At 46.8% G+C, this 19,287-nt stretch overlaps 1 protein-coding gene across 2 annotated transcripts in view; it reads left to right on the top strand.

Annotated features, from left to right (window-relative positions):
- Positions 1-19,287, top strand: part of ZNF277 (zinc finger protein 277) — a 68,962-nt gene that overhangs the window by 42,643 nt on the left and 7,032 nt on the right. For both annotated transcript variants that reach the window (XM_066591775.1, XM_066591776.1), the window contains exons 5-10: positions 892-983; positions 3,779-3,889; positions 4,705-4,837; positions 7,755-7,822; positions 7,976-8,072; positions 11,203-11,245. In XM_066591775.1, the coding sequence (XP_066447872.1) occupies positions 892-983; positions 3,779-3,889; positions 4,705-4,837; positions 7,755-7,822; positions 7,976-8,072; positions 11,203-11,245 (544 nt within the window). The remainder of the gene's footprint in view (positions 1-891; positions 984-3,778; positions 3,890-4,704; positions 4,838-7,754; positions 7,823-7,975; positions 8,073-11,202; positions 11,246-19,287) is intronic.

Consider the following 19,287-nt stretch of genomic DNA (forward strand, 5'->3'; position numbering starts at 1 on the left):
TTTTTTGTTTTTTTTGTGGAGGTCCACTGTATAGTAAATCGGACTACGGCTCTCTTCTATACTTTTGAAAAGCGCTATACAGGCTAAATGGAGGCCAAAAGGACACTCCTTTTTGCCTCCTTTTGGTGAATGATGCCCTATAAATGCATTTGCTGTACATGCTAGGAGCTTTTTACTGCATATACACCAAACAGTGTGCACAGAGCCTAAGAACATCCTCCATAGGTACTAAGTTGTAAACATAAAAACAATCAAAAAGGTGTAGTCATTTTTTGACACCTTATTCAATGCGTCTATTTTTTTACTTTAATTTTCAGCCAGTATTAATATGCGTTTTTTTACCCTTTTATAACAAAAGAAAAAATTGATTTTGGTTTTTGGTGGATTGAATTGTTCAGTTTACTATTGTGAGGGATGTTAGATACATTCCTAAGATAGAACCTGTTGACTATGTATGTGTATGTATGTATCTATATAGATCCATGTATATATTTGTGTGTACTTATACTATAATGTGCCCCCTGAGCTAAAATAAGAAACGAAGCAGTACACACTTGTTCCCTACCACCACAATCCAGCTTTGATGCCCCGCAGCGGTCCTGGCATTTGTTAGGACAGACGATGTTACCAAAAGTCAGATGACAGTTGCAGCCAATCAGAGGCTGCAGCATCACTGCTCATTCTCACATTGGCTGCAGAGAGCACCTGCCCTCCGTGACATCATTTGTCACAACAAATGCCGGGGGGCTGCAGCGCGTGATTGTGCCGGCAAGGAACACGTGTGCACTGCTCCTCTTCTTCTGTTAGCACAGGGGGCACTAAGGGGGGCATGATGTCCAGTAATCGGACAACCTTTTTAACTTTTATTTATTTTATTGTTAAATTCTGCAGAAAAATATTTTGGCACAGCAGCAGCTTGAGCGATCAGATGCAGGTTTCGAGAGAGAATGCATGTTTTGCAGTGAGAAATTTAAAGGAAACCGGTATGATTTTGTTTTCTTATTCCAATTCTACTTTGTTACATAACACCAATTTCAAAGTCTCGACTGAAGAAATTAAAATAACGATGGCACAAAAACTTGACATTTCATTTTGTTAACATCATGTGCAGTTCTAACGGGTAACTTTGTTTTATTTGTAACATTGAAGTGGGGCCAATATAAAATGGTGCAGGTTTGCATCAGGAAACAAACAAAAAAATACATAGTTAAAGTAAACTTTTTAAAAAGATGTCATAGTCACATGTCAGGCGTTTTGTTCACTGGAGGTCCAGGTGTTGAGACGTAGGTGGTGACAATCGTTAAAATGACTGGCCAAAAAGGCTCATCTGGGCACTGTGCCTGTTTGGCTGTTCCCAACTTTGCTCTATATGGTGTATAATCTCCATTGAAGGTCCGTACACCACTCACCAATGGCAGTTGAACTGGTATAGTGCTCAAATGAAAATTTCTGCCTGTTCATTTTGTACCGATTGGTGGGGTCTCAACACGAGGACCTCCACCGATCAAACGTTCTGATACCGTATGTCAGAAGTTTATATGAAGTTTAGTTACACTTTTAGTGTCAGACATTTCTCTTCAATACTGTTGCCAGATGTAATGATATGATATTGTGAATTCTGTAGCTGGTTGAAAACAGTAAGTATAGCAGTCACATTTCAGATATCGGTCACTATGGTAGTGTTGGTGACAACTATAATCAGACTGTAAAGCATTTATGAATAGAAGCAATTAAAAATGGTTTCAGACACTATGTATGTTTTTGGAACAATTGTTTTACTGCTCCAGTGCATCTAAAATAACAGCAGTTTTGCATATATTCATTATTAAAAATATCCTACTGTTTTCTGTTTACAGTTTGCATGCAGCCCTATGTGTATCCATCGTTAGAGGCTGGTTTAGACACAACGATTATCACTCAAAAAATCTTCTGAGCGATTTTTTTTGAGCGATAATCGTTGTGTTCTTTTTACAGCGTAAGGTGATTGCTCAAACGTTGAGCAATCCCCTTGCGCTCTGAGCAGAGGATGCAGAAGACAAGCGGGGTGTGCCCGCTTGTCTTCTGCATCCAGCTGTTTCCCGCTCGCAGTTATACAGCCGAGCTCTCTGAGCGGGGTATGGAGAACAGATCTGGACCGCTCTGTTCTTCATACCCCACCTGTCGTCAGGGAGCTGGATACAGCTGAAACAATAGTATCAGCTGTATCCCGCTGTGAATTCCTGATCCTATATGTGTTATTCTACTCTATGTAACCATGGTGAAGCATATGTTTGTATAAGACCTGTGTATGAGAAATCAAGATTACTTGTTGTTCTTTAATTCTTTCTTCTTGATGTACTGGAGTAATAAACAAAATGGTTACAAAAGTGTACATAACCCCCTAAAGGGGTTGCCCGAGAAAATTTTTCTTTTTCAAAAACATGTTCCCCATGATGGAAAACATTAAACAAGTATATACCCACCTGTCCGGGATCCCCATTTCTTCTGTGATAAAGCTCTGTCCTCTATGCTGGGTCTGTGAGTTAAAGGGGTTGTCCCGCGCCGAAACGGGTTTTTTCTTTTTTCAAACCCCCCCCCCCCCCCCCCCCGTTCGGCGCGAGACAACCCCGATGCAGGGACTTTAAAAAAAAACCGCACAGCGCTTACCTGAATCCCCGCGCTCCGGTGACTTCTTACTTACCGGTTGAAGATGGCCGCCGGGATCTTCTCCCTCGGTGGACCGCAGGGCTTCTGTGCGGTCCATTGCCGATTCCAGCCTCCTGATTGGCTGGAATCGGCACGTGACGGGGCGGAGCTACACGGAGCCGGCATCCTGCACGAGCAGCCCCATTGAGAAAAAAAGAAGACCCGGACTGCGCAAGCGCAGCTAATTTGGCCATTAGACGCCGAAAATTAGTCGGCTCCATGGAAATGAGGACGCTAGCAACGGAGCAGGTAAGTGAAAAACTTCTTATAACTTCTGTATGGCTCATAATTAATGCACAATGTACATTACAAAGTGCATTAATATGGCCATACAGAAGTGTATAGACCCACTTGCTGCCGCGGGACAACCCCTTTAAAGGCTGCTGCAGCCTGTAAGCAATATGTCACAGGGGAGACCAAGCTTCCAGCTCAGGAGATGCAGGGACCTGGGAGAGATGCGTATAAGCTTATTGCATATTTTCCATCATGAAGAACATGGTTTAAAAAAAAAAAAAAAAATTCTCTGACAACACACTTTAAAGAGGTTTCTATTAGAAGTATTCTTATTATATTTAAAATTGTGACTTTTTGTTAGTTTTAAGCAGTCTGATATTATTTTTCCATACAGCTATACTTTCATCTTTTCTTAGTAAGTCAAGTAAGGCACCAGTAACAGTTTAAGAGAAAATGTAGGTTACAATTATGTGTACTTGTGTATTAGTTAGGGCTCCTGTCCACGGGCAAATTTTCATTGCGTTCCCCGCGGCGATAATCGGGCCGCGGGGAACACAGTGAACGCTTTCCATAGCGTTGCTATGAGCAGAGAATCATAGCGATTCTCTGCTCTCGGCCAGCAAATTGCAGCATGCTGCTAATTGCCGCGATTCTCCGCGGTCAGCCTATCTGTCAGACAGGCTTACCGCGGAGATCCGTCTGCAGGCTCCTGCTCCTGGGCGGGATATCGCAACGCCCATGGACAGGCAGCTTACTCTTATTTTCAAACATAGTCTGTATTTACTAGTATTACAGGTTTGTAAGCAAATGGAATGATTTTTTTTTTACATTTTCTTACTGTATAACTGATTTGTTGCAGATCGGTCTTGTTCAATCACATGAACGACGAGCACTCCTTCAATGTTGGACTGCCAGATAATATTGTGTATTGTAATGAATTTCTGGACACATTACAGAAGAAGATGGACAGGTGCTTTATTATCATTTGCACATCATATACTATAACTACTATGAAAGAATGGCTTTTATTGGACTGTTAATCAGCTAATATTGATTTGTTTATTGCTTTTATTATTTACTTCACTGTTTTATATTATGTATATTAGTGTAAGGGCTCATGCAGGCAGATATATTATGGATTCTTAATGGCATGCCTGTAGCCTGCTAGAACCCTGTACAGCACCCTCCCCAAGAGGAATGACTGGGGGAGATACAAAGAAACCCTTATTTGTATGCATAGGTTTCCTATCCTGCTCTATCTACACTGCCAATAGTACCATGTAGCTGTCATTAAATCTCTGCTGACCCTGTCCCAGTCTGCACAAGAAAATATACAATTTGCAAGTGCAATGCCGAAAAAAAAGGAAATGTCAGCTTATTGTGTCTGCTGTAGTCACCAGCTTAAAAATGGAATATTTCAAGATTATATAGCTTGTATCTACGTATGCTCAAAGAATGTTACTTGTCACAGAGGTAAAAATGCAACACATGCTATTGGTTTTCAATAAATCTGGTACAAATCTCAGCAACTATTCTTTCAGCTTTGCCTAGTGCAGTCTTATTGTATGTGGGACAATATGTTTAGATTAGAAAAACCTAATTTTATTAATTATGCGTATGCTTTTTAACTCGGGGACAAGAATAATGGCCCTGTGCAGGCATATCCTGCTGCATTGAATGTCTCGTAATGCGCATTCATTTAATTTCCTCGTTTAGCCTTGTAATGCAGTAAGAGCAGTGGAGTTGGTTATGTATTCATTTCATTCCTACATTGTATCTTCTAAGCTTGCAGTGTTTGTATTGTGAAAAAACCTTTAAAGACAAAAATACTCTAAAGGATCACATGAGAAAAAAGCAACACCGCCGAGTCAATCCCAGGAACCATGAATATGACCGCTACTACATGATAAACTATTTGGTAAGTTTTTTCCTATTTTGATGCTGTTTCTGGCTACTCCAGGTTTACCAATATTTTTTCTCTTTTCTTCTACCCCGTTTCCCTGAAAATAAGACATGGCATGATTTTCCAGAATTTATGAGAATGCAAAATGATTTTTCAGGCTTTTTGAGGATGCTTGAAATATAAGCCCTGCTACCAGTTAATTAAAAAAGTGAATTTAAATAGTGTCCAGGCAGCTATACATGTAAAAAGGTTAAACCTTTTTGAACAAAAATTTATATAAGACACTGTCTTATTTTCGGGGAAACACGATAGTACAGCTTAGTTTAATCCATATATAATATAATTGCACTGCCTCAGAATATATATCTCCTCAGTTATGATACAGACGTAAAATGCAAGCTTAGCCTTATTTGTTGTGCCGACCGAATAGGCAGTTGGAGGAAAAATCCCATTTTTAAATATGTATCACAGAGGGCATGCGAATACAGCCTGCAAGATGAGCGGCAGAGAAGAGAGTGCGTGCATTGTGCCCTTCTCCTCATTAAATATTTTTAGATCCTTCTTCCTTTGAACAGATGAATCTTACATGGACTGCAAATATTGTTCAAAGGAATTGTGCTGAGAATTGTCTGGAGATTTCTGATCATTAGCCAGTTTACATGTATCTCAATTGTGGCCGCATCGAAAAGAGAAAAGGTTCAAACCTCCAGCCAATTATGTCAACTGTGGCTTCCACAGCTAATGTTAGTCTTCTGGGACTGTGTCTTAAAATAACCATTGTTTGAGGGAAGAAACGTTTTTACCATGTCTCCCTGATTTCGGTCTTTCATAGGGAATAGCTAGCTGCTAGTTAGGCACATTGCTGAAAATTAGCTCCGAAATAGTGTCTGGTGCTGTGAAGCTGACATGGGACAGTGCAGTCTGGAATGTATCAGCAAAGCGGCCCCCGGTTAATTATTTGTCTTGCCTAGAGCAGGTGGTGGTCTTCTTTTTACGTGCCAGTTTAGTGGCATGACTTATGTGAATTAATTAATGGAGTTCTCTCATTTAGATAATCAGTTTCCATATGCACTTTGGCTGCATATGGACCTCCTAGAACACACATGTCATAGAACCGAGAACCACAGCCTCCGAATACAAGCGCAGCTACCATTCATTTCAGTGAGACCTGTGCTTGCAATCACGAACGCCAGCCGCTATACAGGGGTCGGAGCAGTGGCTTCTGCTCCAACCCCGGTGTATCCCAGCGGGTGCTGTCTGGATAATGCCCTTAAAGGAATTTTACTCACCCCGCCTGCAGCTCCTACCACCGCTGGGCCGGAGCTATAGGTGGGGTGAGTGCAAAGTCTGTAGGGATGCTGCCCAGCCAGTGGCCAATAGGGGGGTTACTATTGGTCTATGGCCGTGCAGCATCCCTGGGACTACTATAGGGGTCAGTATTACTACTGGGGACAATATAGGGGAAACTGTTACTACTATGGCAACTATGGGGGTCACTATTACTACTGGGGACATTATAGGAGAAACTGTTACTAATAAGGCCACTATGGGGGTCACTATTAGTACTGCAACCACTTTTGGGGTCATGATCACCACTGGGCCACTGTTAATACTGTTGCCACTATGGGAGTGACTATTGCTACTGGGGCCACTATGGAGGGCACTGTTACTACTGTTGCCACTATGGGAGTCACTATTGTTAATGGGGCCACATGGAGGGCACTGTTACTACTGGGGTTACGATTAGGTTTATAGGGGTGTAAGCACATTTTTCGGCCACTCCGGTGTGTTTTTATGTGCGCAAATACACTGTGTATTTGCACATGCAAAAAAGATCACATAAGAGTTAATTTTAATGGTGCACAAATACGCAGGATTTCTGCGTATTTCTGCACACCCATTCACTTCAATGGCCTATTGCAGTGTGTATTATGCACCAAAATAGGTGATATTGCATATTTTTTCACACCATTGCCCATCGTGAAAACAATATGCTCATGTGAACAAACCCATTAAAATGAATGGGTTCTTTTCACTCCATATTATACGTGCAAAAATTGCTCACATAATACACTGGGCAAATATGCTCATGTGAACAAGCCCTTACTGTACAATTACAAGTGGCCCTATAAAGGTAACCATAAGGCTGATGTGGCCCTCAGTGGAAATGAGCTTGACACCCCTGTCCTAGAGGAAGACCCCCAATTGAATCCCCTTTGTATTTCGGTAGTAGCAGTGGTCACCACAGGGGAAATGTATCGCCAAGTGAAGCCAGAGTCCCAACGATGAGCTGACCAGCAGTCCGGCGTTTGTTGTGATGAGACAACCTCTTTAGACTAGTGTGAAATATACTCCTCATATGGATTAGACTTGGTTCATAGTTAGAATAATGTTGTTCTTCTATTAAAATATCAGATGCTAGCGGTACAATATTTTTACATCTTCACCTTTGCAGTACTGGAGGAGTAATTGATGTACAACATTCGGATGCTCGACAGAATAACTGCTATTTCAGTAGTCTTAATGCCAGACTATTCTTAAATATCAAATGAATTTTGAGCTCTGGCAACCATATAAATCTATTCATATGGTAAGGTCTTCAGACATCTCAGTAGCTTTCATAATTTCTGAGATGTTGTTGCTGGTCACACCAGCCCCCCGACCAGCTGGCAGAATGAAGGGGCAGCATGGCTTCTTGGAGCATCAGGCCCCTTCAGTGGTTTCCCAGACACACATTCATACATGTGGTTGTTCCTGTATTGTAGATCAGCCCCATACAAACAGGCCATCCGTGTTCTGGAAACCCCCTGTTGGCTATATGTTAGATCTGATGATGATATAGTTCTATCCCATTCTTAGAAGTAGCATAATAATGACACTACAAATGTATTGCAGTAGGTGACGTGGTTTGATACATGGTTCTCTCTTCTAGGAATTGGGGAAGAGTTGGGAGGAAGTACAGTCTGAAGACGATCGGGAGTTGAGAGACAACAATGACGAGTAAAATGCTTTTATTATTCATTTCTTTGAAATACTGTAATATTTTGGTAGTATTTATAAGTTGCTTAGAAGTTTGTAATCATTGTAGAATGCTAAATGAAAATGTGTTAACTGTGGAGTAATGATAAAAGGTAACCTGTGTCCTATTGTTAGGGATTGGTCTGACTGGGAAGAACACCCTATGTCTGTATTTTGTCTGTTTTGTGAAATACAAGCAGACACAACTGAGAAACTTCTCCTTCACATGAAGGTAAGACCGTAATACACTTTATAAAGCTTCCGTATGATGAACCAGATTGCTTCTGTTTCTCTTATTGACATGATGGGGTTAATTCTATATGTGGTGCTGCACAGCTTTACTATTGCTAGTTGATACAGATTGCTAGATATAGCGTATTTATCAGAAGGGATGAAAACAATATTCTTGCTGATCACATGCAAACATATTATTGTAGCAAGAACATAAGAATCGTTGTGGTTTCTCCAGACTGTTTACCAATACTGTAACGGCTCATGAAATTGGCCATTGAGCTGATTGACTCCAATAGTTGAGTTGCCTTGTTACTGTGAAGACGGACACACATGCTTCCACCACCTGTTACTGTGAAGACGGACACACATGCTTCCACCACCTGTTACTGTGAAGACGGACACACATGCTTCCACCACCTGTTACTGTGAAGATGGACACACATGCTTCCACCACCTGTTACTGTGAAGATGGACACACATGCTTCCACCACCTGTTACTGTGAAGATGGACACATATGCTTCCACCACCTGTTACTGTGAAGATGGACACATATGCTTCCACCACCTGTTACTGTGAACCTTTTCAATGCATTTTATGGCATGTTATTTAATAATTGATCTTTAAATGTTGCAAAACCAGGTAGATTAACTAAAATGAATTAAAATGAGCTGCAATATCTCAAATTGCTTGAAGATGTTGCATTATATATTTAAAGTGAAGCGGTCAGCAATTTTCATCAATGTGAACCAATAACAGCACTAGATTAATGTAGCATCTATCGTTCCAACAATGTTTTTTTATGACTGTGGGTGCAAGCATACTTGAGGATATGAACTTTGAAAAAGTCCCACATGGCATATAAATCTGGCAGAGCGGTCCGGTGGGATAACCAAACGGTCTCTGCTACCTGCATGTAAACTCGAAAAGCCTGTCCCTCCAGCCTCCTCTGGTGTGGATGACGTTGTAAGCCACCGGACCGCTCTGCCTGATTTGCATGTCGCGCTGGACTTTTTTAAAGTACAAATCCTCTTGTGCTGTGTGTGTGTTGTGTGCATGTACAATGTGCGTGCAGCAGTGCTGTGTGTGTGTTGTGTGCATGTACAATGTGCGTGCAGCAATGCTGTGTGTGTGTTGTGTGCATGTACAATGTGCGTGCAGCAGTGCTGTGTGTGTGTGTTGTGTGCATGTACAATGTGCGTGCAGCAGTGCTGTGTGTGTGTTGTGTGCATGTACAATGTGCGTGCAGCAGTGCTGTGTGTGTGTTGTGTGCATGGACAGTGTGCGTGCAGCAGTGCTGTGTGTGTGTTGTGTGCATGTACAATGTGCGTGCAGCAGTGCTGTGTGTGTGTTGTGTGCATGTACAATGTGTCTGCAGCAGTGCTGTGTGTGTGTTGTGTGCATGTACAATGTGCGTGCAGCAGTGCTGTGTGTGTGTTGTGTGCATGTACAATGTGTCTGCAGCAGTGCTGTGTGTGTGTTGTGTGCATGGACAATGTGTGTGCAGCAGTGCTGTGTGTGTGTTGTGTGCATGTATAATGTGCGTGCAGCAGTGCTGTGTGTGTGTTGTGTGCATGGACAATGTGCGTGCAGCAGTGCTGTGTGTGTTGTGTGCATGGACAATGTGCGTGCAGCAGTGCTGTGTGTGTGTTGTGTGCATGGACAATGTGCGTGCAGCAGTGCTGTGTGTGTGTTGTGTGCATGGACAGTGTGCGTGCAGCAGTGCTGTGTGTGTGTTGTGTGCATGGACAGTGTGCGTGCAGCAGTGCTGTGTGTGTGTTGTGTGCATGGACAATGTGCGTGCAGCAGTGCTGTGTGTGTGTTGTGTGCATGGACAATGTGCGTGCAGCAGTGCTGTGTGTGTGTTGTGTGCATGGACAGTGTGCGTGCAGCAGTGCTGTGTGTGTGTTGTGTGCATGGACAGTGTGCGTGCAGCAGTGCTGTGTGTGTGTTGTGTGCATGGACAGTGTGCGTGCAGCAGTGCTGTGTGTGTGTTGTGTGCATGGACAATGTGCGTGCAGCAGTGCTGTGTGTGTGTTGTGTGCATGGACAGTGTGCGTGCAGCAGTGCTGTGTGTGTGTTGTGTGCATGGACAATGTGCGTGCAGCAGTGCTGTGTGTGTGTTGTGTGCATGGACAATGTGCGTGCAGCAGTGCTGTGTGTGTGTTGTGTGCATGTACAATGTGCGTGCAGCAGTGCTGTGTGTGTGTTGTGTGCATGGACAATGTGCGTGCAGCAGTGCTGTGTGTGTGTTGTGTGCATGGACAATGTGCGTGCAGCACTGTTGTGTGCATGGACAGTGTGCGTGCAGCACTGCTGTGTGTGTGTTGTGTGCATGGACAGTGTGCGTGCAGCACTGCTGTGTGTGTGTTGTGTGCATGGACAGTGTGCGTGCAGCAGTGCTGTGTGTGTGTTGTGTGCATGGACAGTGTGCGTGCAGCAGTGCTGTGTGTGTATAATGTGAAGTTATCTGCTTGCGCCATTGTTTGAATGGACACACTAGGTTTAATAGGAGTTGACTCTTCACTGTTAACCCCCTTTTTCTATACTAGAAACACTAAAGTTAATGATGGTAGCCCCTCCACTTTGTTAGAACCCCAGAGGCATTTAAATAAGTATGAAATATTTTTTCCTGTTGTCTAAACCTGGGGTGCGTCATATAGTCTTAAAAATACAGTAATATAAAGGTAGAAAACTAGAATTCTGGTTGATATCAGTAGATTTGTTATGCATTCTTTTATATCAATTAAAACTATACTTCTTGTTAAGATCATTCCAGTGGTTGTCCAACTATAGAAGATAGGGTCTTGTTTTCCAGAAATAGAGGCACTCATCTATGGTCTGTGTGGGGTATTTCAACTCCGTCTCCATCCTTTTCCCTTTTGTAAAATCTCGTACAACTTTTTCAAGTGATGACAGACTGAAAATCTAGTATAACTTTGGCGCCAGTTGCTATTATTAACCACCGTTCTGATTGACCACATTAAAGTGTGCCTCCAGTTATGCTGTCTCCCTGATCTGACATCGGACACACACTTGCCTCTCCCTAATATCAAATGGAGCTGGAGATGGTAATTATGACTTGTAATGATACTGATAACGTAAAGTTCCTGTTCTTGTTTCCCCTTAGGACTGTCACTGCTTTGATCTTCACACAATTAAAACAGACTTGCGTAAGTAAAGGAAAATATATCTGAAGTAGAGATGAGCGAACGTACTCGTCCGAGCTTGATATTCGTGCGAATATTACGGTGTTCGGGATGCTCGTTACTCGTAACGAGTACCACGCGGTGTTCCGGTTACTTTCAGTTTCCTCTCTGAGATGTTAGCGCGCTTTTCTGGCCAATTGAAAGACAGGGAAGGCATTACAACTTCCCCCTGTGACGTTCAAGCCCTATACCACCCCCCTGCTGTGAGTGGCTGGGGCGATCAGATGTCACCCGAGTATAAAAGTCGGCCCCTCCCGCGGCTCGCCTCAGATGTCTTGTGAGTTAGCTGAGGGAAAGTGCTGTTCTATTGGAGTTGCTGTAGGGAGAGTATTTGTAGTGAGTGTAGGCTTCAAGAACCCCAACGGTCCTTCTTAGGGCCACATCTACGTGTGTGCAGGCTGCTGTTAGCAGTGGAGAAATTTATTTTTTTTCTCAAAATCCGCAGTGCAGAGCATTGCACCCGGTATTAGGGACAGAAGTGGTGGTTAGGCAGGGAGAGTGTTAGGAGTGAGTGTAGCCTTCAAGAACCTCAACGGTCCTTTCTAGGGCCACATTTAACTGTGTGGAGTACTGTGCAGGCTGCTGTTAGCTGTGTTGCTTTTTTTTTCTCAAAATCGGCGGTGCAGAGCATTGCACCCTGCATTGATACTACAGGCACAGAATTGTGTAGGCAGGGCCACAACACAGTTATTAGTCATTGAATAGACGCAGTGGGCCTATCCTTTTAAACAAAAGGCAAAAAAGTATATTTGCCCTGCCTCTGTCAGTCCTAAGGGCTCTGGGTACGTGTGTGCTGCGTGGAGAACGTAAAAAAATCAGACGCAACCAGCTACGGTTGAGTGCAGCCTTGCGCCAATTTCTTTCCTGCCTGGGAAATACCTGCTCTGCCACAGTTAATAACTCTGCAACAGTAAAGTTCTGTGACACTTTTGCAGGGCCGCAACACAGTTATATTAGTCAGTGAATAGACGCAGTGGGCCTATCCTTTTAAACAAAAGGGAAGAAAGTATATTTGCCCTGCCTCTGTCAGTCCTAAGGGCTCTGGGTACGTGTGTGCTGCGTGGAGAACCTAAAAAAATCAGACGCAACCAGCTACGTTTTACTGCAGGCTTGCGCCAATTTCTTTCCTGCCTGGGAAATACCTGCTCTGCCACAGTTAATAACTCTGCAACAGTAAAGTTCTGTGACACTTTTGCAGGGCCGCAACACAGTTATATTAGTCAGTGAATAGACGCAGTGGGCCTATCCTTTTAAACAAAAGGCAAAAAAGTATATTTGCCCTGCCTCTGTCAGTCCTAAGGGCTCTGGGTACGTGTGTGCTGCGTGGAGAACGTAAAAAAATCAGACGCAACCAGCTACGGTTGAGTGCAGCCTTGCGCCAATTTCTTTCCTGCCTGGGAAATACCTGCTCTGCCACAGTTAATAACTCTGCAACAGTAAAGTTCTGTGACACTTTTGCAGGGCCGCAACACAGTTATATTAGTCAGTGAATAGACGCAGTGGGCCTATCCTTTTAAACAAAAGGCAAAAAAGTATATTTGCCCTGCCTCTGTCAGTCCTAAGGGCTCTGGGTACGTGTGTGCTGCGTGGAGAACCTAAAAAAATCAGACGCAACCAGCTACGTTTTACTGCAGGCTTGCGCCAATTTCTTTCCTGCCTGGGAAATCAAATCACTGGTAATACAGCATGCTGAGGGGTAGGGGTAGGCCTAGAGGACGTGGACGCGGCCGAGGACGCGGAGGGCCAAGTGAGGGTGTGGGCACAGGCCGAGCTCCTGATCCAGGTGTGTCGCATTAGGAGAGAGGCACGTTTCTGGCGTCCCCACATTCATCGCCCAATTAATGGGTCCACGCGGGAGACCTTTATTAGAAAATGAGCAGTGTGAGCAGGTCCTGTCCTGGATGGCAGAAAGTGCTTCGAGCAACCTATCGTCCAGCCACAGTTCTGCGCCGTCCACTGCTGCAAATCCGAATCCTCTGTCTGCTGCTCCTCCTTCCTCCCAGCCTCCTCACTCCACTACAGTGACACATGCTCAGGAGCGGGAACACTCCCAGGAACTGTTCTCGGGCCCCTGCTCAGATTGGGCAGCAGTGGTTCCTCTCCCACCAGAGGAGTTTATCGTCACTGATGCACAACCATTGGAAAGTTCCCGGGGTCCGGGGGATGAGGCTGGGGACTTCCGCCAACTGTCTCAAGACCTTTCAGTGGGTGAGGAGGACGATGACGATGAGACACAGTTGTCTTGCAGTGAGGTAGTAGTAAGGGCAGTAAGTCCGAGGGAGCAGCGCACAGAGGATTCGGAGGAAGAGCAGCAGGACGATGAGGTGACTGACCCCACCTGGTGTGCAACGCCTACACAGGACAGGTCTTCAGAGGGGGAGGCACGGGCAGCAGCAGGGCAGGTTGCAAGAGGCAGTGCGGTGGCCAGGGGTAGAGGCAGGGCCAGACCGAATAATCCACCAAGTGTTTCCCAAAGCGCACCCTCGCGCCATGCCACCCTGCAGAGGCCGAGGTGCTCGAAGGTCTGGCAGTTTTTCACCGAGACGCCTGACGACCGACGAACAGTGGTGTGCAACCTTTGTCGCGCCAAGATCAGCCGGGGAGCCACCACCAACAGCCTGACCACCACCAGCATGCGCAGACATATGATGGCCAAGCACCCCACAAGGTGGGACGAAGGCCGTTCACCGCCTCCGGTTTGCACCGCTGCCTCTCCCCCTGTGCCCCAACCTGCCACTGAGATCCAACCCCCCTCTCAGGACACAGGCACGACCGTCTCATGGCCTGCACCCACACCCTCACCTCCGCTGTCCTCGGCCCCATCCACCAATGTCTCGCACCGCACAGTCCAGCCGTCGCTAGCGCAAGTGTTGGAGCGCAAGCGCAAGTACGCCGCCACGCACCCGCACGCTCAATCGTTAACCGTCCACATAGCCAAATTTATCAGCCTTGAGATGCTGCCGTATAGGGTTGTGGAAACGGAGGCTTTCAAAGCTATGATGGCGGCGGCGGCCCCGCGCTACTCAGTTCCCAGTCGCCACTACTTTTCCCGATGTGCCGTCCCAGCCCTGCACGACCACGTCTCCCGCAACATTGTACGCGCCCTCACCAATGCGGTTAGTGGCAAGGTCCACTTAACTACGGACACGTGGACAAGCACAGGCGGGCAGGGCCACTACATCTCCCTGACGGCACATTGGGTGAATTTAGTGGAGGCTGGGACAGAGTCAGAGCCTGGGACCGCTCACGTCCTACCCACCCCCAGAATTGCGGGCCCCAGCTCGGTGGTGGTATCTGCGGCGGTGTATGCTTCTTCCACTAAAGCACCCTCCTCCTCCTCCTCAACCTCTGTCTCGCAATCAAGATGTGTCAGCAGCAGCAGGACGTCGCCAGCAGTCGGTGTCGCGCGGCGTGGCAGCACAGCGGTGGGCAAGCGTCAGCAGGCTGTGCTGAAACTACTCAGCTTAGGAGATAGGAGGCACAAGGCCCACGAACTGCTGCAGGGTCTGACAGAGCAGACCGACCGTTGGCTTGCGCCGCTGAGCCTCCGACCGGGCATGGTCGTGTGTGACAACGGCCGTAACCTGGTGGAGGCTCTGCAGCTCGGCAGCCTCACGCACGTGCCATGCCTGGCCCACGTCTTTAATTTGGTGGTTCAGCGCTTTCTGAAAAGCTACCCACGCTTGTCAGACCTGCTCGTAAAGGTGCGCCGGCTCTGCGCACATTTCCGCAAGTCCCACACGGACGCTGCCACCCTGCGCACCCTGCAACATCGCTTTAATCTGCCAGTGCACCGACTGCTGTGCGACGTGCCCACACGGTGGAACTCTACGCTCCACATGTTGGCTAGGCTCTATGAGCAGCGTAGAGCTATAGTGGAATACCAACTCTAACATGGGCGGCGCAGTGGGAGTCAGCCTCCTCAATTCTTTTCAGAAGAGTGGGCCTGGTTGGCAGACATCTGCCAGGTCCTTCGAAACTTTGAGCAGTCTACCCAGGTGGTGAGCGGCGATGCTGCAATCATTAGCGTCACCATTCCTCTGCTATGCATCTTGAGAAGTTCCCTGCAAACCATAAAGGCAGCCGCTTTGCGCTCGGAAACAGAGCCGGGGTTAGACAGTATGTCGCTGGATAGTCAGAGCACCCTCCTGTCTATTTCTCAGCGCGTTCAGGAGGAGGAGGAGGAGCATGAGGAGGATGAGGAGGAGGGGGAAGAGACAGCTTGGCCCACTGCTGACGGTACCCATGCTGCTTGCCTGTCATCATTTCAGCGTGTATGGCCTGAGGAGGAGGAGGAGGGGGAGGGTGAGGATCCTGAAAGTGATCTTCCTAGTGCGGACAGCCATGTGTTGCGTACAGGTACCCTGGCACACATGGCTGACTTCATGTTAGGATGCCTTTCTCGTGACCCTCGCATTACACGCATTCTGGCCACTACGGATTACTGGGTGTACACACTGCTCGACCCACGCTTTAAGGAGAACCTTCCCACTCTCATTCCCGAAGAGGAAAGGGGTTCGAGAGTGTTGCTATACCACAGGACCCTGGCGGACAAGCTGATGGTAAAATTCCCATCCGACAGCGGTAGTGGCAGAAGGCGCAGTTCCGAGGGCCAGGTAGCAGGGGAGGTGCGTAGATCGAGCAGCATGTACAGCCCAGGCAGTGCAACAGTCTTTTAAGGGCCTGGCCAGCTTTATGGCTCCCCAGCAAGACTGTGTCACCGCTCCCCAGTCAAGGCTGAGTCGGCGGGAGCACTGTAAAAGGATGGTGAGGGAGTACGTAGCCGATCGCACGACCGTCCTCGGTGACGCCTCTGCCCCCTACAACTACTGGGTGTCGAAGCTGGACACGTGGCCTGAACTAGCGCTGTATGCCCTGGAGGTGCTTGCTTGTCCTGCGGCTAGCGTCTTGTCGGAAAGGGTGTTTAGTGCGGCTGGGGGAATCATCACAGATAAGCGTACCCGCCTGTCAACCGACAGTGCCGACAGGCTAACACTCATCAAGATGAACAAAGCCTGGATTTCCCCAGACTTCTCTTCTCCACCAGCGGACAGCAGCGATACGTAAGCAATACGTAGGCTGCACCCGCGGATGGAAGCTACGTTCTCTCTCACCATCCAAAACGGGGACATTTCTGCTTCATCAATCTGTGTCTAATATTCCTCCTCCTGCTCCTGCTCCTCCTCCTGAAACCTCACGTAATCACGCTGAACGGGCAATTTTTCTTAGGGCCACAAGGCTCACTCATAATTTTTCTAAACAATTTTTATATGTTTCAATGCTCTTAAAAGCGTTGAAACTTTAACTTGAACCAATTTTTAGTTAAACTGGGCTGCCTCCAGGCCTAGTTACCACTTAAGCCACATTAACCAAAGCGATTAATGGGTTTCACCTGCCCTCTTGGTTGGCCATGGCCAATTTTTTGGATGTACATTAGTACTGTTGATACAGCAATTTTTGTGGGCCCTCGCCTACAGTGTAATCAAATGAATTTTTAGCCCACCTGCATTACAGCTGACGTTACCTCAGCTGTGTTGGGCAATGCAATGGGATATTTTTGTGTATCGCCGGTGGGTTCCAGGGAGCCACCCATGCTGTGGGTCCACAGGGAATTATAAATGCTTCTGTTTCCACTTGTAAAGAACCCCAGTCTGACTGGGGCATGCAGTGTGGGCCGAAGCCCACCTGCATTAAGCACGACATTACTACCTCAGCTGTGTTGGGCAATGCAATGGGATATTTTTATGTACCGCCGGTGGGTTCCAGGGAGCCACCCATGCTGTAGGTCGACAGGGACTTATAAATGCTTCTGTTTCCACTTGTAAAGAACCCCAGTCTGACTGGGGCATGCAGTGTGGGCCGAAGCCCACCTGCATTAAGCACGACATTACTACCTCAGCTGTGTTGGGCAATGCAATGGGATATTTCTGTGTACCGCCGGTGGCTTCCTGGCACCCACCCATGCTGTGGGTCCACAGGGAATTATAAATGCTTCTGTTTCCACTTGTAAAGAACCCCAGTCTGACTGGGGCATGCAGTGTGGGCCGAAGCCCACCTGCATTAAGCACGACATTACTACCTCAGCTGTGTTGGGCAATGCAATGGGATATTTTTATGTACCGCCGGTGGGTTCCAGGGAGCCACCCATGCTGTCGGTCGACAGGGACTTATAAATGCTTCTGTTTCCACTTGTAAAGAACCCCAGTCTGACTGGGGCATGCAGTGTGGGCCGAAGCCCACCTGCATTAAGCACGACATTACTACCTCAGCTGTGTTGGGCAATGCAATGGGATATTTCTGTGTACCGCCGGTGGCTTCCTGGCACCCACCCATGCTGTGGGTCCGCAGGGAATTATAAATGCATCTGTTTCCACTTGTAAAGAACCCCAGTCAGACTGGGGCATGCAGTGTGGGCCGAAGCCCACCTGCATTAAGCACGACATTACTACCTCAGCTGTGTTGGGCAATGCAATGGGATATTTTTGTGTATCGCCGGTGGGTTCCAGGGAGCCACCCATGCTGTCGGTCGACAGGGACTTCACAATAGGGAGTTGTACATGCCTGTGTCTATGAATTAAAAAGCCCGGTCTGACTGGGGCATGCAGAGACACCTTGACAGAATGAATAGTGTGTGGCACATAGGTTCCCCATTGCTATGCCCACGTGTGCAGCTCCTGATGGCGGTGGCACAGGATTGTATTTCTCATTGCTTCTGTACAGCATTGTGGGCTATCGCCCCGCCCCTTTTAAAGAGGGTCGCTGCCTAGCCATGCCAACCTCTGCAGTGTGTGCCTGCGGTTCCTCCTCATGGCAGACGCACTTCTAAATAGACATGAGGGTGGTGTGGCATGAGGGCAGCTGAAGGCTGCGCAGGGACACTTTGGTGTGCGCTGTGGACACTGGGTCGTGCAGGGGGGGGGGGGGTTGGGCAGCATGTAACCCAGGAGAGGTGGCAGCGGAGTGTCATGCAGGCAGTGATTGTGCTTTGTTGGAGGTAGTGTGGTGCTTAGCTAAGGTATGCCATGCTAATGAGGGCTTTTCAGAAGTAAAAGTTTTTGGGAGGGGGGCCCCACTCTTGCCGCTATTGTGGCTTAATAGTGGGACCTGTGAACTTGAGATGCAGCCCAACATGTAGCCCCTCGCCTGCCCTATCCGTTGCTGTGTCGTTCCCATCACTTTCTTGAATTGCCCAGATTTCCACACAAGGAAACCTTAGCGAGCATCGGCGAAATACAAAAATGCTCGGGTCGCCCATTGACTTCAATGGGGTTCGTTACTCGAAACGAACCCTCGAGCATCGCGAAAAGTTCGTCCCGAGTAACGAGCACCCGAGCATTTTGGTGCTCGCTCATCTCTAATCTGAAGTTAAATGAATATATTTTTTCTAGATGGAGATATAGGGAGTACTGGAAATTAAATGTCATACCTAGTAAAGCCAAAGGCCCTTTTACACAATCTGATGATGGAGAATGAACTTCTTTTCTCCCATTGCCGCCCAATGTGAAGGTTCCAGTGATCAGCCTATTTGTCCAATGATTGGGTGTGGCACCAAAAGTCTCCGTTGCCGGCAGCACATCATCCCATGTAAACTATAGATGTGCTGTTAACAGTGATGAAAGTGTATGGAGGATGATCGATTGTATTAACAATTGTCCATCTCCTACACAGTCTGTATCAGCCAGTGTGAAGGCCCTTTAAACCAGTGCCAGTGTCGTCATCTGGCCCACATTGAGTGTGTAAAGGTAATCTGAAGTTGAACTGGCTTAGAAAAGTTTATCTTTGGAGCTTCATAGGTTGGAGCTGCATGTTTTTGGTAACTTCAAATTCATTGCATAGGCTTAGAATTAAAGCTAAAATATTGGTTGCCTGCAAATCAGTAGCCAATTGATACATTGACGTCAATGCTAAAATATTACGCAGGAAGCTCTATCTTGTGGAAGCTGCAGGCAGTCAAACGTTTACCACTTAAATCTGTCTATACAGGCGAGTGGGAGCTCTGTAACAGA

The sequence above is a fragment of the Eleutherodactylus coqui genome, chromosome 2 (genome assembly GCF_035609145.1).
Source record: "Eleutherodactylus coqui strain aEleCoq1 chromosome 2, aEleCoq1.hap1, whole genome shotgun sequence".
Classification (NCBI taxonomy): domain Eukaryota; kingdom Metazoa; phylum Chordata; class Amphibia; order Anura; family Eleutherodactylidae; genus Eleutherodactylus; species Eleutherodactylus coqui.